The 22,243-nt window shown below is 37.5% G+C and overlaps 2 protein-coding genes across 4 annotated transcripts in view; one reads left to right on the top strand and one right to left on the bottom strand.

The window, feature by feature from the left end:
- slc5a10 (solute carrier family 5 member 10) overlaps positions 1-22,243 on the top strand; it is a 40,107-nt gene that overhangs the window by 11,068 nt on the left and 6,796 nt on the right. Inside the window, exons 7-14 of the mRNA XM_067442147.1 lie at positions 1,154-1,234; positions 3,216-3,421; positions 5,684-5,819; positions 12,579-12,686; positions 12,823-12,973; positions 13,412-13,580; positions 18,757-18,972; positions 19,474-19,564. Coding sequence (XP_067298248.1) covers positions 1,154-1,234; positions 3,216-3,421; positions 5,684-5,819; positions 12,579-12,686; positions 12,823-12,973; positions 13,412-13,580; positions 18,757-18,972; positions 19,474-19,564 — 1,158 coding nt within the window. The remainder of the gene's footprint in view (positions 1-1,153; positions 1,235-3,215; positions 3,422-5,683; positions 5,820-12,578; positions 12,687-12,822; positions 12,974-13,411; positions 13,581-18,756; positions 18,973-19,473; positions 19,565-22,243) is intronic.
- Positions 3,428-11,518, bottom strand: fam83gb (family with sequence similarity 83 member Gb). 3 transcript variants are annotated; one of them, XR_010904785.1, is made up of 6 exons: positions 10,292-11,518; positions 9,141-9,308; positions 8,906-9,030; positions 6,613-7,819; positions 5,790-5,857; positions 5,486-5,552 (listed from the first exon to the last, which is right to left on the bottom strand). XR_010904785.1 is itself a non-coding variant. In XM_067442145.1 (5 exons), the coding sequence occupies exons 1-5, from the start codon at positions 10,748-10,750 to the stop codon at positions 5,070-5,072; spliced, it is 2,442 nt and encodes an 813-aa protein (XP_067298246.1). In that variant the 5' UTR covers positions 10,751-11,518; the 3' UTR covers positions 3,428-5,069. The 3 variants fall into 3 exon arrangements, 2 of the variants coding, with proteins under 2 accessions (XP_067298246.1, XP_067298247.1); XM_067442145.1 differs by lacking the exon at positions 5,790-5,857 and having other exon boundaries at positions 3,428-5,552; XM_067442146.1 differs by lacking the exon at positions 5,486-5,552 and having other exon boundaries at positions 5,723-5,857.

The following is a 22,243-nucleotide window of genomic DNA, read 5'->3' as shown; positions in this document are numbered from 1 at the left end:
TAATTAGTTGATTCAGATGATTAGGTTAATAGCTCATTTAGAGAACCTTTTCATGATATGCTAATTTTTTTAGCCAAAATCATCAGTATTAAAACAATAAAATACCTGAAATATTTCAGTTGGTGTGCAATGAATCTAAAATATATGCAAGTTTAATTTTTATCATTACATTATGGAAAATTATGAACTTTATCACAATATGCAAATTTTTTGAGAAGGACCTGTATATATATATATATATATATATATATATATATATATATATATATATATATATATATATATATATATATATATATATATATATATTTATTTATTTTTTTATAAACATATAATATATATATAATTAATACAAAGTTATTTTATATTCAAATATAAATTATATTATTAAAATACACATAATAATTATGCAGAGTACACATGTATTACATAAACACAAACTTTTATTTTGGATGTGATTCATCGATTTGTCACCACTTAGGACTTTTTTCATAATACATTAATCAAATGAACAATGACTTCACATCAACCTAAATTAATATATGCTCATAGTTAATGATGCTTCTTGTATAAAGTGGTAGCCCTGCATGTTTCAGTAGTGAGCAGTTGTCATAATTAGCATATCCATTAACAAGCTCTTTTCTCCAATAAGCAGCAGTGTAGCGTGACAGCGTTTGATGTCACGCCGTATTTTGATGTCGCGCAGATTTACAGCCAAGCAAACTGACGCAATAATCAAAGGCACTCTTTAAGAGGTTTCCTTTTGCATGGCAATGCTGTAAAACTTGATGAGTGCATAATGGTTCAAACTGATGCTGGTTTGAGTTGTTGACAGTGCAAATAATTAAATAGAAGAGTCCTCGAGCGAGGTACTTAACCACAGGTTTGAGTAAGGCTGTCAATTGTTTGGATAAAAGCTTATTTTAAATGATTACTAATTTAAACTTTCTCAGTGAAGCTTAGTAGTTCAGTGACAGTTCATTTCTGCAGCAGTAATTATGGTGTACGTGACTGATTCTAGCATAACTGCATAATTACTTTAATCCGCAGCTCTGCTACAAGTGCTGATTCAGACTTGACCCCGTTGACTCGTATCATATTAAACCATCATGAGAGAATTGAGCAATAGCCGCTTAGTCCTCTGTTTCTCCAGGTGGCTTGGCTGCCGTAATCTACACCGACACTCTTCAGACCTTCGTCATGATTATTGGAGCAGTCATCCTCACCATTACAGGTCAGTCAATCTCAGGCCTCTTCTTTTATTCTCCTCTGGCAGTGATTTCGTGTCAGCTGTCACTAGGGAAGTAAGAACACCCTGAATTGTGAAAGTGCTACTGCTGAAAACAGATGTAAGAGAACATGGCAGACACTTTTTCAGGGTTATATGTGGTCTATAACCATGCACGCATTCCATGTCATATGTTTAACATTCAGTCCTAAACATAAACATTACTGGTCTGCATCTTGAGACAAAACATATTTTAAGAGATGTCAGTGCAAGTTTCTTTCTGTTAAAACAACAATCTTAAAGGGATAGTTCACCCAAAAATGAAAATATGATGTTTATCTGCTTACCCCCAGGGCAATCAAGATGTAGGTGTGTCTGTTTCTTCAGTAGAACACAAATGAAGATTTTAACTTCAACCGTTGCTTGTATAATGCACATCAATAGGGTCTAATTCTATTTAAACTATCTCTTAGTTAAGCCTTGTCGGTGAAACCAGAAGGGTATATATTGTAAAATTACCTATTGATGATGAAAATACTACAATAAATAATAGTAATAATAAAGGCGAGATTGCAAATGTGGTTCAATTATTTATCTCTTTTCCAAATAAATAAATCAATATTGCTCAAAAAATTAAATAGTTAATAAATAATTAATCAATAGCATGAACACAACAGCATACATCTAAACAAATAGCATGGATGGTTAAAATGTTTTGGTCACACTTTAGATTAGGGTCCAATTATCACTATTAACTAGGCCTGATTATTAACTATGACTTCCGCCTCAATAAACCCCTAATTATTTCTTATTAATTGTTAGTAAGGTAGCTGCTAATTTTAGTTATTGGGTTTTGGGGATGAAGAATATGGTCATGCAGAATAAACCATTAATATGTGCTTTATAAGTACTAATAAACAGGCAATAGCCTATATGCATGCAAATAAGCAACTAGTTAATCATGATTTTGGATCCAAAAGTGTAAAATAATAATAATTATAAAATTAATAATAATTTTCCAGATAGCCTAAAACAAATACTGCAATAAAAGATTATATTTGCACAAATGCATAAAATGTAACACCATTAATTAATCTTAAAATGCATACAATTTTGAATATTCACCACATACCATAAACCATAGCTTTAATCAAAAACAACAACATTTCCACAATTTAAAAAAATAAAGGTTCCAAAAGAAGGTTTCTGTAATGATGCCATAGAATATCTATTTTGGGTTCACTAAAGAAACTTCAAATTCTTGAAATAATCACTTTTTTTCTTAGTGTGAACAACATTTTATAATCTAAAGATCTCCTCCTTCCACTGTAAAGAACCTTCAGTGCAGTGAAAAGGTTCCATATATGTTAAAAGGTTTGTGATGGATGCCAATAAAGATGAATGGGGCAATCAAGATAACGATCAAACTTTCACCTTATGATGGAATTTGAAATTCGGAATTTGTCCTTTGTCAGTGAAAGTGAAAATGCTGCACAATAAAATAACAACGTAGTTGGTGTAATGTGCAGCAGATTTCACTGTGGCTGTAACAACAAAATGTCCCAGTCACTCAACACAGCTGTTCACAAAAACGCACCTCACATTTTTCTCAAAGAGAGAGGTTAATCGACCAGTCTGGTTGGGACACATTAAAACACTTTAAAAACCTGCACAGCTGGTTTGCATGGAGATGTGGAAAATCCCATGACTGTCTTTACCCACTTACAGAAAACCATCTGTAAAGGTTTTAAAGAACTGAAATTGAAATGGAAAAAAATGCATGCACACACACAATGACACACGCAAGTCTAAACAAGTTAGAGAAATTTAAATAATATTTTTAATTGGAATCAATTCAAAATATACATTGCTTTTTGACGCCATGTTGTTTTTTTGACGTTATCAAGATACATTTTTATGCCAGACCTCTACTTTTTAACCCAAAATTGTAGTAGATTTAGCTGATATGTATTTCTGTACGTTACAGCATTCAATAAAATTGGAGGCTACAATAACCTGGAGAGTGTGTATTTGAAAGCGGTGCCATCTAAGATCATCCCAAACACAACATGTCACCTGCCCAGGGCTGATGCCATGCACCTGTTCAGAGACCCTGTTCACGGAGACCTACCCTGGCCAGGCATGACACTGGGATTAACTATTATTGCAACATGGTACTGGTGCACTGATCAGGTATGCTAAAACACACTCTTACTCTCAAAAATAGATAATCAGCTTACCCTGTTTCTCACACAAATGTAAAAAGCTTCACATCAAAGACAGTACTGCAAATGTGTTTTGCATTGCGAGTTGCATTCTGCTATGAGATATGTTTGCCACAAAGACTACAATTTAAAAAAGAAAAAACAATCTACCAAGCCCGAAATGGACCTAAGTCAAGGTAGGGTAAACCCATCTAATTTGACGCAATGAAAACAAGGCCATGAGGGATTTGCGTCAAATAAGTACAACTGCCCTGACTAAAGTCTATTTTGACTCCTGTGTCACCAAAAACATCACCAAATGATTCAAGTATATCCTCACAGAAACCATAGGAATCAGTGTGTAATGACTTTTTAAGATCATTTATTTAAAAACATAAGCTTTTTGAGTAATAACTAATGTTATAATACTTTCCTTCTTCAAAATATAGTGCACATCACATCCCTAAAAAGCATTTTTTTCCAAACCTCCTTGGAAGGTGAAAAAACATAATCAGAAGATAAATTATTAAATTCCTAAAAAATACTGACAGAGTTGGAGTCCCCTCAAGACCCAATAAAAGTTTTGGTCCGAGTCTTATTACCGTAGGTCCTCTGGTTGTGGGCTCAAATCTTAAAAAGTCTTGTTGTGGGTCTTGGCTAAGGGCCATGAGCACAGTTCACCACTGTGCAAAGTGGCTCAGTATATGAAATGAATTCTGCAGTAAGTTCAGCGTTTTCGGAATAAGAAATAAGGTCTTGTTTGGATGTTGAAGGGTTTGGTCTTGACTCCAACTCAAAAGCAGAAGGCTTGTTCACACCAGAACAAATGTTTGACATGAAAATGTGGTCCAATTTTAGCATGCATTTTTTTTTTACAATGAGAATGAAAAAAAAGGCAGATGGGCTGAATGAAGATATAACTTACTTCTGACAGTAGGTGGCGCTTATAAAAAACTGAAATACCCAGGTTTATTCAAGTAAAGGTTTCTAAGCAAAACAGTCTGTTTGTGTTCACCAGAGTCCTTGTTTTATGTAACAACAGCAACTCTCGGCATGTGACCTAAAGCGCAAACCTTTTAAACTTAAAAAAAATATGTTTGTTTTTTCTTTGCAATCTGATGGAAGAGATGTTAGTGGAAAAATAGCATTGACAGCAAGCATTAAAAGCCGTTCAGTAACGAATTTTCACACAAAACATCTATTCTGTGAACAGGCCTTGATCTCCTCTGATAAAACCAGGGACAACTGGAGACTCAGAATATTATTATGTGCATTTTAAAAAATAACCCACTTTCAGATCATACTGTAACAAACTTTTCAATGTCCTTTTCCCACAATCCGAGATTCTAAATTAGAGGTGAATGTGAAATTGCCATCACCACGGACATAAATCCACCACCAAATTCCCTTGCAGATTCCCCAAAAACATGATAATAGAGAGTAAGGCTCCTTGCCACAGTCCAGAAAAAGTCAGTGTTTGTGTGCCACTGTAACGCTTGTGTCAGTTTAGATCCAGTTGAACTCCATTTGAAAAGCCTTTATCAGTGGAGACTGGTGGCTACATCATTACACATTCATGCCTTTGTACTCAATACAAAGTTGTTGTTTTTTACGGGAAGAAAGCCACTACAAATCAGTTAATTTGCATTGTGACTATGTGTCAACAATTTATCCCCCAAAGCAAAACCAGACGTGTTCACTGGAACCTTCCCCCTGAGGGTTTTGAAACTGGCGAGCTTAGATAAAGAGATTCCTAATGGCGTGCGAGTCTCGACCCGTCTACGAGGAGACGGAGACTTTGTTTGAGAGGCCCGATGAGCAGGGGAGAGAGATTGAGAGTGCATGAGCCGCTGAGCGGGTGATTGGTTTGTGCGCAGTCCTTCTATCATATAGGTGGGGTTTTGTCTCCTGGGGGACCGACCAGAACGCTTTAGGTTTTGCTGGCCTGATCCACTTAATGGGAGTTCATGGCCATGCATCTTCCCCTGCCAGTACCTGTGGCCCCCAATTACATGGCCGCTGCTTTTAGGGGGTCTATGGAACACTCCGGGTTTTGCAATCACCACTTTGGCCCGGCCATAAGCGTCTCGAACAGGTGACCTGGAGACCATCTGGTAAAGCTAAAAGGGAGGAAGGTATATGTGAATAAGAAAAATTATAAACAGCCTTCAGGCATGATTTCAAATGGTTCTGATGAATTTTTCAACAAGAATTCAGTAAAGAAAAAGTAATGTTGGTTGATCTTTGGCAGGTAATCGTGCAGAGGTCCCTGTCAGCCAAGAATATGAGTCACGCCAAAGGGGCATCCATCTTTGCCAGCTATCTCAAGATGCTTCCCATGATCTTCATCATCCTACCTGGCATGATCAGCAGGGCGCTCTACCCAGGTAATACACACACGCTCCAGCTGCTGTATCCGCTAGTGCTGAAAAAATTCAGTGCTATGTCATCTTCTGTGTAAGCTTTGTCACCTTTTAATCCTACCTAGAGAATCAGTTCCAGCTTAAGGTGGTGAAGTTGGTTTTTGGTACATGGTAGCTGGTTTGTTGGTGGTCCAAGGTGGACTATCAGGCCTAGAAAAAGTAACTCTATTCTAAACCAGCTAGAAACCATATAAAAACCAGCTACAACCTTAAGCAGGATATTTTTATGCCCCCGAAAATGTTTTTGGTTTTGAAATATTTTTACATCATAATTAATGGAAGCATTTATATGTATATATACACACAGACAATATTAACTGAATGAGAAATAATTAAATAAATGAGAAATATTCACAGATAGCCAATATATTGTACATCCCTAGAAAGGTTCCAGTCATCTTTAACTCTAGACGCAAACAAACTACTACTTTCATAGGGAAATCCCACTAGAAAGGAGGATCTGTCAAACATGTTATTCTCCTATTCTCATCTTCTCAACTTCATTTACATACACTCCTCCCACCCATAACCCCCATACATGTGTTTTAGCAATTAAAGCAGGTTAAGGCATGCAGAAAATGTCAACAGAGTCCAGGTAACGCACATGGACACACCCTTGTGCGTTCCTTAATGCACATGCCTGGCTTCTTTTTATCTATTTGAGACACTCCCAGGTCTAAGGACTGGTAGAGTGGAGAGCCAAATCTGATAAAAAGCACTTTCACATTCATGCATACTAAATCAAAGTCCTACCTACCTTTGTTTTGTTTCTTCTCTGCATGTTCAGTAGATTTCTCTCAGCAGTGCTTTGGAAATCCAGCTCAACGTCATCCGATCGCAAGTCCAGCATGGATTGAGAGAAGCGGGCCATCACGTTAAGAGCATTAGGGCTGTGTTCTCCAACACGACCGGAACCCGTTATCCTTCCGTTAGGGAGTTTGTCACTGCCGTCAGAGTCACTGCATTCAAAGTATTCATCTGACATTGTGGAATTCTCATCTTTATCCTTTAATGAATGTGCACAGATCACAGCGGTGCTGTCTGCGTCGTTGGCTTGAGCATCCATGTGTGCATCCTTCGGCTGGTTTTCCTCCCTTCTGACTAAAGTGATTTCTGCATCTCCAGAGCCTTCCGCCATATTAACCACCAACTGAAGGGTGCGTGGTTTGGGAACAGGCAGATCTGAAGTCTGTTGGACCTCTGCTGGTTCATGGTTGGGCTTCTGCTCTTGTGGAGTAAGGTTGGGTTTGGGGTCTTGTTGCTGGATTGGAGAGCTTGGCGAATCGGCTGTATTGGCTAGTGTTTCTTGAAGGGCATCTGTCTCCGGCTGAAGCTGGGCACTTGATTGAACATGTGCATCTACAGCATTTGCTTTAGACAACTGTGCTGCTGTAAGACGAGGAGTTGCCTTATCTGGTAGTGGTTTCTCAGGTGGTCCAGTAAAAGGGTCTTTAAAGCGGATCGCTTGAGATGTTTCAAACATTTGCGAGCGCATTAAATGCACTTGTGTTGGCTTGTTTGTGTCACGGATATTAATATACCCAATAACATCACTGGATGGGTCTGGCTCGGGCCAGATGGGCAAGTAGAGAATGAGATCTGCTTTGGGCAAGCCTACAAGCCCTGGGTGCTGTTGCAACTCCTGTTGAGGCTTTGGAATCTGGACCAAAGGATTATTTTTCTTGGCACTAGCTTTGTCTGAAGAAGATTTGCTTGCTGTATCTACATTAACCAAAGCATATTTGGGGTTAATTAGTTTTCTCGCAACAGCTGCGGAAACGGGGGGAGGAACGGCAATTGGGGCAGGGTCAGGCTCCGGAAGGTCACCCAAAGGAATCTTGGAGAGGTTGACCCCAAGCGAGTACAAGTACAGTTCACGGAACTCCTTGTCAAAAGTTTCAACGGCCTGCCCAGTCAGGACTGTAATGATGTTGCGGTCCAAACGAGAAGCTGTCCACGTAAAGCTGAAATATAAAAATGCCGGAAGTCAGAAACATAAAAAAAAAAGGACAAATGAATAATTCATGCACAGAACACAAACACATAAATTAACATTTAAACTAGCAACTCAAAATAAATTTAACCACTAATGTTGAGGGGTAACTACCTAATGACAACATTATGTTGTCCAATTCTGTGAAGATACAGTAGCTCTACTGTAGCTGTCTTATTCTTATTTGTTTATTCCCACTTCCTTTTTTTTGTATTCTGTTATTTCCTGCCATGTGATGGGTTTAATAGGGTTGTCTTGTAACTTGATTATTGTTTTAACTTTTTTTATTCAGTTTCTAGTTTGATTGTTTTGTTACCCAATTGTATATTTATACAATTTGCCATTGTGTAATGTTTTTCATGTTCTCTATCTCGTGTTTTCGATTTCAAGTTAAAGGATTAGTTCACTTTAAAATGAAAATACCCCATGCTTTAATCACCCTCATGCCATTCTAAGTGTATATGACTTTATTTTTTCTGATGAACACAATCAGAGTTGTATTAATAAATATCCTGATGTTTCCAAGCTTTATAATGGCAGTGGACAGGGCTCACGAGTTTGAACCTAAAACAGTGTATCCATCCATCGGGTTAATAAATGCCTTTAGAAATTAATTGATGGGTCTTTGTATAATAATATCCATATTTAAAACTTAAAGTAAAATGTCTAGCATCTGCCTTACATATTCAACTTGGAGAGAAAATGTGATGCCTATGGGGGTCCTACATCATGTTGTGTCAGTTACGCTTTTTCCTAAAATGAATATGGAATGTGGTCTGGCAGATGCTAGATGTTTTACTTTGTAACATGTTAAATATGGATATTTTTCTTACACAAGCACTTCACTTCAGAAGGCTTTATTAACCCACCCAGATCCATCTAAAGTACGTTTATTATGGATGGATGTACTTTTTCATGAGCCCCATCACTGCCATTATAAAACTTGGAAACATCAAGATTTTATGAATATAACTCCAGTTGTATTCAGTGTGATTGGCTTTTTAAGAAACACAGCTTAATTCGTATGCACATTAAACTGCACACATGCATTACAAACCTGTATGATCCGGACACAGCACGGTCTCCATCCACAAACATGAATTTCTGACTCAACGAGCCACGCACCTTCTGAGCTGAGCGCGTGTAGAATTCACAACCACCAATGCATCGCACCCTCAGATGCTAAAAAACAAAAACAAATTGTCATACATGCATAAACTACATCTTGTCTGATATTAGGAAACTTAAGGCAGTCTACAAAACAGACATAAGTTAATGCTTCTTCAACTCACATTGAGGTGTCCCCTGTGCATCTTGGCTCTCTCACACATAAGTAGGAAGTCCTGTACAGCAGCATTATCTAAAATAATGTATATAGCCACTTTCTTTTTAAATCCAGCCTCTATTAGATCCTTAAAAATGTCAACGTCTGTGAAAGCATCCATTACCACAGCTATCATCTGCAAACACATACACAGGAAAAGTGTACAGATGTTAGACAGTTCAACCAAAGCAACATAAAAATCGTTTTGTATTATTTCTTAGTGTACATATTGCTATACAGGTGCATATTAATTATGGTTCTATTGTTAGCATTGAGTATGTTCTCTTTATTAACAATACGACATGACGATTTAGACACAAAACAACCCCTACACACCCTAAGTCAGTTGTACTGCACCCGCTTATTGTGATAAATATCTTTGGATAAAAGGATGTCTTTGATTAAGTATTTCAGAGTGTGTGTGGTAAAGAGAGAGGAGGAGGAAAATAATGTTATGCCGGTATGTGTCATGGGCCAAAAAGCTGGGTTCAAGCTTTAGCAAGTTCTAACAAGAAAAATGAGTCAGTTGCGAACCAGTATGGATTGAGAAATTTGATGGATATTTGGACATTCAATATTTTTTTTGTTTTTCGCTGAACTCAGTTAATAACTAAGAATTACAAGTTATCTTTTTAAAGATGAATGAGCTTGATGGAGAAGAGTTGTGTTGAATAGTGTGTATTGAAATACACATTAAGTCAAGTTATAAATGTTCTCATACAACAAAGTTTCAGTAACCACAAAAGTTATATTACAAGTTAGTCTGAGTGTGCAAATGTAATAAACACAAACACGTTTTATCAGTATGACACGACATTTCGCCAAATTATCCTAAGTGAACAGGCTATTTAATAATTGAGTATAGTTTTACACATGGCATATAGGCTAGCCTAACAAATATCTTTTGTAGTTAAGATAGTTGACAGCTGGTTAACTGCACTAAAAGAAATTGAGAATTGCTGATATAAATATCTTGTAGCATATATAAAATAATAATAAAAAAACTTTAAAAAAAAACTGGACAAAATAGGGAACCAGTTAAGAGCTTTTCTTAGGGTCCACAGGAGGGACTGACCATACAATCGTGCTTTTCAAGTTCCTCTAGTTTAGGCTACCAACCTTCTGTGCTTGCGCGATGGCCTTTCTCACAACCTCTTTTATATGCGTCTGTCCGTCCAACGGCGGTTGCGTGTATACGTTGACGCGCGTCACTCCGCGGTAAGAAGCAGATTCAGGCCATCCGAGATCCAGATTCGGTATGGAGATATCAGAGCGGTCCGGCCAGTACTTCAAAGACACCGCTATATCCTCTCCCTCCGTCGTACCATCTGTCTTTTGATGCTCAGAACCGGGCTTATAGTCTTCTATCTTCCGACGGAGCAGCTCGAGCTCCGGTTCCGACAGAAAAGGACGCAGCTCGTGCTCTTTCACATATGCGTCAAAAGCGTCGCGTCCTTTCGTCGCAAGCGCCTCGAGCGCCAGCCGCTGCTCCTCACTATAGAAAAACTCCGGTTTAGATTCATTTAGACGCCAGTTCACGTGATTGTTATCAAGACACTGAACTTGAGAGAGTGCCATAGTTTCCACACACAATCCGAATTAGATGATAGAAAGCGCTTTCTTTTTCTTTCTTTCTTCTTCTCGTTATTTTTAGGGTTTTGTTAAGTCCAACTATAATCCAAGAAACGTATAAAAACTTCTCAAAGTTTTTCTTCCTCGGTTAACTGCTAGAAAAATTCCTCTCGCGATCGCGGCAAAGCGTTTCCATGGTAAAGTTCTCAGTCTTAGCAATAACTTAAGCACCCAAAAGCTCTTTTTTTCATTTAATTAAAGGCGATATCGTTTCCTAAAGATATAATCGATGCATTCGAGGATATTTCATCACATTTCCCCGAGCAGAGTCCAGAGTTCAGTACAGGACGTAACTGACCGCTGAGCCGGAGATCATCTTTCAGTTTTACCGACAGGTAGAATAGAACAAAGCATCTCCAGAGGCTCTAGTGATCAGACACACCTCAGTCACCTGACCGGGAGGGGCACAAACACACACACACACACACATAGCCTATGCATACACACGCGTAACAGACTTCAGCCAAACCGGCTAGATCCGCGTTTATCTTCCACACAACAGCATACACCTTAACGCCGATGAGAGTTTACCAAAACTTTCACCGTTTCCTCCACTTTCCGTCTCCCGGTTTAAATAATGTCCTGAGTTTGTTGTCCAGTAAATTCCTGTGGGGCTTTGTGTTACTTTGCCCTACTTCTGTTCAGTATGGAGCTTGAAAGAGGAAGAGGCCTGACGTCGGGTAGATGACGCGGCGTTCAGGCTGAATATTAGACTGTCGAGTCAACAGTTGTGCGGGTTTGGGCGGGGTGTCCGGGAAACGAAAAAAAAATGACAGGAAACGGAGGAAAGTGATGCAGACAGTTCCTAATTGTAACAAAGTAGTGGTTGTAAACAGACACTTAAAGACAGCCGGTGATAGTTGTCACGCGGAGAAGCTGCGTATCCCAGTAAGCTATATTGTTTTGAGTACCTAGACCAGTTGCTCAATAAGTTTATATCATATTTGCTCAATAAGTTTATATCATAACTGCTCAATAAGTTTATATCATATTACATGTAGCATAATCATAAAGGCACACATACGAGAGAGAGAGAGAGAGAGAGAGAGAGAGAGAGAGAGAGAGAGAGGAAATCATTAGCCTACACTGGCATTTAAACTTTTGGGGTAAGCAAAAAGCAATAATAATAATACTTTAATTTAGCAAAGGCACATTTAAGTGATTAAAAAACAGTAATGGCATTTATGAAATGAATAGGCCTACATATTACACAAAAGTTATAGCCTATTTATAATAAATGCTTCTTTAACTTTCTCTTCATCAAATAGGCCTATTCCTGAAAAAAAATTAATTCATTAGTTTCCACAAAAATATTAAGCAGTATAACTGTGTTTACATTAATAATATAATGTTTCTTGAGCAGCAAATCAGCACATTAGAATGATATCCGAAGGATCATGTGACACTGAAGAGTGGAGTAATGATGCTGAAAATTCAGCTTTGCCATCACAAATACATTATATTTTAAAATATATTATAATAGAGACCAGTTCATTAAATTGTAATAATATTTGAAAGTATTACTGTTTTTACAGCATTTTTGATCAAATAAATGCAGCCTTTTTGAGATTGAGACTAATAAAAAAAAACATGATGGTTTCCAAACCCTTGAATGGTACTATTGCCCCTAATATTAAAATAGTTGATTACAGGTCACTTATTTTGTATGTTACCTTTTTCATTATTTGTGGTTTCATGTGAATGTTTTGTTTAGTAATGCAATTGTTCCTTAGGTTATAGCATTTATTTTAAATAGGCTTTTTTTCTTTTTCAGACACAGTGGCTTGTGTGGACCCTGAAGAGTGTGTAAAGGTGTGTGGTGCAGAGGTGGGCTGTTCCAACCTCGCTTTTCCAAAACTGGTCATCGAGCTCATGCCCAGCGGTAATCAGGATTTTATGTTCCTCAGATTGTGTGTACTACATGTTTGAACTTTTAACATCACTTTATCAAAAATATGAATGAAGTCCATGTCACAATCTGTTAGCAATGCTAAATGCAATTGTATTGTTTGTTCCAGGCCTCCGAGGGTTAATGATAGCTGTAATGATGGCTGCTCTGATGTCATCGCTGACCTCCATCTTTAACAGCAGCAGCACCCTCTTCACCATGGACATCTGGAAGAAGTATCGAAGAGCTGCTAGCGAGAAGGAGCTGCTGCTGGTTGGCAGGTGTGCTTATGAGTGTGTTTCCAATTCATGCGTAGAATTGTCACCTATTTTTAAAACCGTCAATCATCATGACATGCGTAAAGGTTACATGTTTTCTAAGATCCAACATGATAGTGCTTTTTATGCAAAAAGCAATTACACGAAAGAATGTAAGAATGATTTATTGCCTCAGAAATGCAATGCACAACCGCAGTATGAGCTATAGTTAGGGTGGATTAATCCTTTAGATTAGCTCATGTCTTGTTGTTGAGTTGAGTAGAAAGAAAACCACAAATTTATGTAACTAGAGATTGGAAGATAACTAGCTGAATAATAGAAATTGATTAGCCACTATTGCTTATGGGGTCCCACAGGATTTTGGATGTTGCAGAACTCAACTTTATCACATCAAGATCTGTCGCTGAAACTGAAAATCAATTAGTTGATTTGTTTTCTCAGGATAGTGACTGTTATTCTGGTGGTGATTAGCGTGGTTTGGATCCCAATTCTTCAGAGCGCCAACAGCGGTCAGCTGTATGTTTACATCCAATCGGTGACCAGCTATCTGGCCCCTCCTGTTACTGCCATTTTTGTAATGGCTGTTTTCTGGAAAAGAACCAATGAGGCGGTAATGCACACGCAAACGCATGCATACAACAAATAAACACTGTCCGAGGACTCACAAAGACTATGTACATATTGACATTCTGACATTACCAGTCACATGCATTCGAAGAAACCACTTCTCTCTCGTGAAGAAGGAATGTCTGGCCATTTTAATGGGTCAGATTAGTCAGGGTGTGTGTATTTGGCTGTTCAAACACGTAAAGAGTGTGTACATGTCTGCATGACAGCAAAATAGAGCTTTCGCTTTTAAGTGATTCACTTTCTAACTTTCACTTGTAAGTGATTGAGATGATAGATAAACTTACTTTTCAGAAAATAAGTCACACCTTAATGTAAGTCCTTATATTGTTGTGCTGTTGACTCATCATATATGTGCTTTTACGAAGGAAGAATCATTGATAAGTCACACCTGTGTATAAGCTGCATTACATACAAAATTGACCTGTTTGCTAGTACAATAATGTTATGTTGGAAAGACAGTTTTAACGGTTTGAAAGATGCAACTATTTTTTAAAGTCAGTTTAATGTAATTTAATTTAAAATTACTTAAACATACAATTTGATTTCACTTGAACATTTAAGGCAGCAACTTTTTTATAGCTAGATAGATATTTACCAGTGATAAACAAGGATTCATAGAACAGGAGTAACATTGTTGAGAGTGCACAAGATACAGAAAAAAAGCAAAAAAGGCCTCGTGATTAAATCATTTGATTCAATGAAAATCCCCTATCCCGATGTGTTTGGACAAACATACTTAGAATGAATGTTTGAGAAGGATTGCGGTGTACCAGGCTGATTCTCTTGGATGTTTCACTTAGAGCAAAGTAGAACAAAATACTGTTTTTTATATTAGAGTGTATTAGCGTAACCGTATCTGCCCAAATTCAGTGCACAGATGGTCTAAGCAAAAGATTAACCAGGCAGTTTGATAAAAGAACGAAAACCTGTTGAACACATAATTTCAGGGTGGGATTTCAGAATTCCTGTTTTTACCCTGAAGGTTCTTTTACTGGAAAGTTACACCATCCCCCACAGCAAAAAGGAAATACCCATTTTAGCTAGTGAGATTTGAGATAAGTATAATTGTTCTGAAAATATTTTTCAGCATGAAGAACATTAGTTTAGCAATAGTTTGACGTTTTAGGGCGTTCTTTTGAAAGCTAGTGTTTCCCCGAGATGCTTGCCTTAAGAAACTAAAACTGGCCTGGTGACATTCATGGGGGTAAAAAAATAAATCGTTACAGTAAACATTTTTGCGTAAGCACATCCATGTGAGTCAATTGTCCTATTAACACCTGCGTTTTTGACGACCCGATCTCAGGTTGACAACGCTAATTATAGGTAAAAGGGGTCTAAAATAATTTGAGCTTTTCCACTTTCGACCACTTCCAGAGGTAGTTGAAAATACAGATTGATTTAATAGTGAAGACGCTCAAGTGGTCAAGCGACCACAAAAAAAAGCCTGCTTTCTAGGGGACAACCTAATGCTTTTTGACTGTCTCAGTTTGTGTAAATCCACTTGGGATTTAGATTATTTATTTTTTCCCACATTAACTGCACAAATGTCTAGTACAATTATGTGGTTTTCTTTCATTAATACAGTACTTAATTAATACATATACTTTTTCTTGATTTACCCCGAAAGAATGAAAGGGAAATCGGTGGGGTACATTGTTACATGTGAGATGGGGAAATTGTAACATGAGAAAATGACAGCTTAAAATATATCTGATATAATCAAAAAAAAAATCCAAAACAAACTAAAATATTTTGTCAATAAAATACAGTTATTAACTTTTTGAAATAAAATAATGGCAATTTTTTATAATTAAAAATACACACGTTTTTGATTTTGACAACAAAAACAAATAGAGCATAGTTAAAAACAGAATAATGATGAAACATTTTTCTGAACATTAACTCTCAGTCCTTATTTACCCTTTTCTCATGGTTTCTCAAAAGAATTCATAAAAGTATAGAATATAATATCATAGTTCTAATAGGAGCTCATTGTTACGCCATGTTATAACAAACCCCACCTGCACGACTGGGATTTAAACCTTGGCTCGTGTCTTCTGCTGTTAGACCAGCTTTAAAAAAACATCTTAACAGTTAAATATCAAATATAAGATTCAAATAATATCAGATTTGTCTGACACAAAAAAACAGAGATGAAAAAAAAAACGTAAGTAAAACATTTACATCTTACGATTCTTTTCATTTTGACGCTATTTTTTCTATATATAGTGTTGATATGGCAACTAGTAAATACACAAAGTGTTAAACCATGCGTGTTACAACTAACCTCGTGTTAGTTGTAACATGCTCCCCTGCCTACTAGTGTTGTCAAAAGTACCGACCGCAATACCAATTCGGTACTGAAATGTTAAAAATATGACGCTTTGAGCGCTGTTGAGCGGAATCGTAAACACCTCTGACTGGCCATTGTGCTCACGCACTCATCAAATAGGTCTATGATTGGCTACTTTGACCAGCGCTTCACAAACATAATAAAATACATTTATAAAAATACATCAATGACGCTTTTCACGGAGCGCTTACACAGATACACACAGAGCGTTTGAATGTAGGTGTCTATCAGCCTACCGGTCCGCTGGTCGACGCCTGCTTGTGCTTTCAAACGCTCCCGCTTTCAAAACACTTTTCAAACACTTCCGTGTTGTTTCAAACCCCTGCCGTGAGTTGATCATTGTAGCCAATCACAGGCACATCCGATGAGCGCGTGAGCACAATGACCAGTCAGAGGTGTTTACGATTACAGCTCAACAGCGCTCGAAGCGTCACATTTTTAACATTTCAGTACCGATTTGGTATCGCGGTCGGTACTTTTGACAACACTACTACCTACTGACCTAATATGTAAACATTATATGAAGTGTGCTTGCCAGGCTGAATAAAAAAACTTGTCCACTTGAGACCCAAGTTTGGTTTAAAGACGTACCAATCAAAATGTTCTCTCACGATTCTTGATTTCTAATATGCACTCACTGCGTTCGGTCTAATCTTGCGGTCATCAGAGCACAAATGATGCTCTCTGTATGTTTTTCTGTTTTTTCTGGTCGTGTTCATATGTAAATTGTGTGTTTATTTCATCCATTAGCTTGAAAGTTTTGAAAAAATCCTTAAATTTATATAGGCCATTCTCTTTAAAGAAATCAGGACAGAAGTGGTTGAAAGTGGACAAAAGAGACCGGGTACAAACGGGAATATCTCCCTCGTCTACTTGTGATCCGATCGAACGGATCCTAATGTCAGGTGTACACATTGCCATTGATACAAAATGTACAAGAATAAAACAAGTTTAAAGGGTTAGTTCACCCAAAAATGAAAATGCGTTTAAAATGACTTACCCTCAATGCGTTCAACACTCTTAAAGGTGCACTATGTAGTATTTTTGCAGTAAAATATCCAAAAACCACTAGGCCGGTGTTATATATTTTGTTCAGTTGAGTACCTACAATATCCCAAATGTTTCCAACTATTTGTAAATTGTGAGAAAATTGCTATTTTAACCAATGACCGGAACGTTTCAGCATTGCGTTTGAGGAAGTCGCCTGTCAATTGTGTCATATCTGCGTTACCCTCGGTTTCAGGTTTTACTTGGCTGGAGCACTTTACTCTTAGCAGTGTGAACAAGTGAACGCACGGAGTAACGTCATAACATCATTTTAAACACACTTAAATGTATCTAATATGATAAACAGAGCTGCATTACCTCATAATCATAACCGGAAGAGCGGATCAGTGCAGGCGCCCGTTGACTGTGTCTCGTCCCGTCATAATAAAAGCCCCGGTGTTCCCGAGGTGGGTATTTGTTTAACAATCACTCCAGCAGCTGTGCTCAGCTCCACAACACTCGGTCCTGCTCTGCTTTACATTAAAGTAAGGTTAATAACCGCATCCATGAACATGATTTCTGCCGAGTCCTATTTTCCACCGGCTGTGAGGTGAAGACCACATGTCCCAAGATGCTACGCTCAAACTTTGCGTCATCAAACTACGCATTTGTTTTTGAATAGGCGACCTCCAGTGGACGGAAAGTTGCATAGTGCACCTTTAAGACCTCCATTTTTCCTCCATCTCATGTATTTTTCCTTTACCATGTTTCTTTAGGGGCTCCATAGGGTTCGGGTTAACATCAGAAATTATATTTAGGAAGTATGAGATGAGATCTATGAGATGTCCTCACTAATATAGTCAAACAAACGTGTGTGTGTGTGTGTGTGTGTGTGTGTGTGTGTGTGTGTGTGTGTGTGTGTGTGTGTGTGTGTGTGTGTGTGTGTGTGTGTGTGTGTGTGTGTGTGTGTGTGTGTGTGTGTGTTCTTGTTAAACCCTACATTATGGGGGCTATATCTTTGGAACACAAATGAAGAAATGTATGTTGAAATCCTATGACTCAGACAGGCTTTCAGTTATATCAATGCCATTTCCTCTCTCAAGTCCCATAAATGGCACTAAATACATAATTAAAAAGCCCATCTCACTACAGTGATTCTACAATAATTTTATGCCTGTCTGAGCCACCGGATTTCAACAAAAATATCTTCATTTGTGTTCTGAAGATGAATCGAGGTCTTACGGGTGTCGAACGACATGAGGGTGGGTAATTAATGACAGAATTTTTGGGTGAACTAACCCTTTAACTTACATGATTATAAAATCTATGATAGATAGATAGATAGATAGATAGATAGATAGATAGATAGATAGATAGATAGATAGATAGATAGATAGATAGATAGATAGATAGATAGATAGATAGATAGATAGATAGATAGATAGATAGATAGATAGATAGATAGATAGATAGATAGATAGATAGATAGATAGATAGATAGATAGATAGATAGATAGATAGATGTCATACACCTTTCACTGAAATATGACAATGTTTCACAGGAATTTTACACTTGTCAGAGGATTTTCACACTGCACTCCACCCTTAAGTACCTTGAATAAGCAAATAAGAGCATGTCATGTCAGGAATCTTGGCTCAGAGTTCATTCAGTGCATCCTCTCGGATACCTGAAATCAATAAGGGTTTAAAAATAAACAGTTAGTTTAACAGTCTCCCACACTCATACAACATGTTGATAAAAAGGAACACCTGTGATGGTATCTGAATGTGTCTTTGTTTGGTATTATGTGTTCAGGGAGCATTCTGGGGCCTGATGGTGGGTCTAGCAGTTGGCTTTACACGGATGGTCCTAGAGTTTGTATTCCCTCCACCCCGCTGTGGAGTGTTTGACCCTGCTCCCTCTGTCCTAAGGAGTGTGCACTACCTACACTTTGCCATCATACTCTGCGCCTTCACTGCTATTGTTGTGGCGGTGATCAGTCTGCTGACCCCTCCACCCACTGAGGAACAGGTAATATTAAGAAAATATAATATTATTGAAAATGTCCTTCCTGTCACTTGTAAACAATTTATCAGTATTCCTTTATTGTTAAAGAAACACACCGACCCCAAACTTTTGTAAGGTAGCATTATACAAACAGTAGTATGCTACATTGTTGTCACATGACCACATATTACAAGCACATTTAATTGTGCAATTGGCATAGCAGAACAGATATAAAAATGGTTATTTTGTACGTTTAATAACAAAAATTATAAGAAGGTCTAATCTTTTGATAGTCTAATCATATAATATGTAATTATAATTTGTTGATTTGTCATACCTACTGGAAATGGAAGGTCAAAGTGCATTGCATTATGGGATACATAATTTTATATACATACAATGTACTATACCTAATATACTGCAGAAATGATTTGTTTCAAATGTAATCAAGTAATTTAATAAAACCCAGTAGCATTTTGCAGCATATCATATAGAGTGGCTTATGTTTGATTTTTTTTGTTTCAGACACATAATCTTACCTGGTGGACTCTCCACAACAGCACTGAGAGAGAAATACCTCTACAGAAAGTAGCTACACTCAGCCGCAGGGCGGATGGTATGAAACACACACACACACACACACACACACACACACACACACACACACACACACGTCTGGTGCACTATCTTTCTGGGGACTCATAGACGTAATGGTTTTAATGCTGTACAAACCATATATTCAGTCCCCCTACACTGCCCTGCCCCTAAACCTACCCATCCCAGGAAACTTTCTGCATTTTTACATTTTCAAAATAACTCATTATGTATGTTTTATAAGCGTTTGTACCCATTGGGACCTCAATTTAGGTCCCCACAGTGACACAAATCCCCATGAGTCTGTGTGCATTCAGGTTGAAGTCCCCACCAGGCTAGAAAACATGTACACACACACACACACACACACACGCATTGGGTTTTCATATTTTATGTGAACATTCGATTGACATATTAATTGGTATACTGTTCTATTTCCTACCCCTAAAAAACTCTCACAGAAAACTTTTTGCAGTTCTACACTTTACATTTTTACACTTAGTATGATTCATAAGAGGTTTTCTTAATGGATACAAAAAAATATCCCCACAAGGAAAAATATTTCGGATATTTCCATCTTTGTGGCCGTCAATTAACCCCCATAATGTAGGGTTTAACAAGACCACAAACACACATTTACACACACATGTATGTTTGTTTGACTATTAGTGAGGACATCTCATAGACTTCCATTTTTTTAAAATATAATTTCTGATATAAACCCAAACCCTACTACGGAGTCCCTTACATGACATGCAAGGAAAAAAAGGTAAATAGTGCACACGATTTACTATTTCATTCCTTCGATTTATAAAATATAAATAAATTGTGCGCACGATTTAGTAAGTCGAGGGAACTAATTAGTTAAACATACGCACAATTTAGTAAATCGAGGGAACGAATTAGCAAAACGTGCACACTATTTATAAATCAAGGGAACAAAATATTAAAATGTGCGCACGATTTAGCCTACTAGTTTTTTACTGCATGTCATGTGCGGATGGAGGAAAATATTTTGTCAGTGCTTATGCGTTCTCTCACAAATGTTTTGTGTTCCCCTAAGAAACTTTGTGTTCACTCAAGAGCTGAAAAAGCGTAAAGTTTCTTGTGGGAGCGCAGAAGCATTGGCTTATTTTTTTCCCTCTGCCATGTCTCTGACTCTGTAGAACCCTAAACATAAGCTTACAGAAACCTGTGGAAAACATTCGATTTAAATATAAGCCTTTTAAACTAGTGAGGTCCAGCTCACAAGACGGTGTTCAACACGTTTCACAATATTAGTGAGGACATTTTTGACATTAAGTATAGTCAAACCTGTACACACCGACTAATCCTGCTTCCTGATACAGAACGGAGGTGTGAGAGGAGTTTACAGCATGATCGATCTCATGAGGTTTGTTGCGGTCTATTCATCAGGGTGTGGTGGAGTTCTACATTTATGTATCAGTTGACAAAACAAAAGAGTCTTATATGCGTGAGAACACACACAAGGAACAGAGAAAAATACCAATTGTCATTTTATTGGTTTTAAATGTAAGTAAGCTTACTGCATAAGGTGGATTATGTTACCAAGCGCAACATTTGAAAAATGCACGACATTTAAAAAAAAAAGAAATGCAATCATGCAATATGTCATTTCATTCAGTTATAAAGCCTTTTAAGTAAGAGTACATGGGCTTTTTAAATTGTACCATGACAATACCTTGGTATTCTTTCAAGAATCTTAGAATACCATGCAAGTCAAGTCATGTCAACTTTTTTATATGGCACTTATTACAATACAGATTGTTTCAAAGCAGCTTCACGGTAATATACAGGGAACAAGCAATCGGTGTTTCAAACTTCATGAAATATGAGACAATTTTAAATTTTGTTGTAAATCAGCTCTACTGAAGACAAAAGTGTCATTATTCTGACCAGTTCAGAATTGATTCACTTTAGTTCAATGACTATGTAAAGTTCATCAGTTTTGAAATAATTTCAATTCAGCAATAAGCAGCACTACAGAAGAAGAATAGTAGCATTATTCAGCTCGAGTCAGTTTGTTGATTCAGTTGAGTCAGTGTCGATGTTGCAAAATTCGTCAGCTATGAAACAAATCCAATTCAGCTAAAAAGTAAACCCTTTAAAGCTACCATGTAAATCCCATAGGTTATGAATGTGACAATCATTAAAGGGATAGTTCACCCAAAAATGAAAATTACCCCATGATTTACTCTCCCTCAAGCCATGGTGTATATGACATTCTTTTTTCTGATGAAAACAATCTGAGTTTTATAAAAAAAAAATGTCTTGGCTAATCCAAGCATTATAATGGCAGTGAATGGAATAAAGGCCTTCTGAAGTGAATCAATTGGTTTAGAAAAATATTCTTATTTAACAAGTTATAAAGTAAAATATCTAGCGTCTTCCGGACCGCCTTCCGTATTTAACTTTTGAAGAAAGTGTAGCGCTTCTCTCAGTTCAAACGCTTGTGCTCCTGCGTCAGTTACACTTTTTCTTTAAGATGAATATGGAAGGCGGTCTGACGGAAGCTAGATTTCCCTTTCGGGGAACTCGAGCTGCGTCGAAACGCTGTGAGAACGCCTCTGTTTAAATGCGTCGTGAAGCGCCTGTAGAACCACTCCATCGGAAAAAAGATCGATCGTCGGCGTGATGACGTCATCGACCGGAAGCTATAAAACGTCCGTGAAAACAAACA

The sequence above is a fragment of the Pseudorasbora parva genome, chromosome 4, assembly GCF_024679245.1.
Source record: "Pseudorasbora parva isolate DD20220531a chromosome 4, ASM2467924v1, whole genome shotgun sequence".
NCBI classification, from domain to species: domain Eukaryota; kingdom Metazoa; phylum Chordata; class Actinopteri; order Cypriniformes; family Gobionidae; genus Pseudorasbora; species Pseudorasbora parva.
Note: the sequence above shows the minus strand (reverse complement) of the source record. Positions and strands in the feature narration are given on the sequence as shown.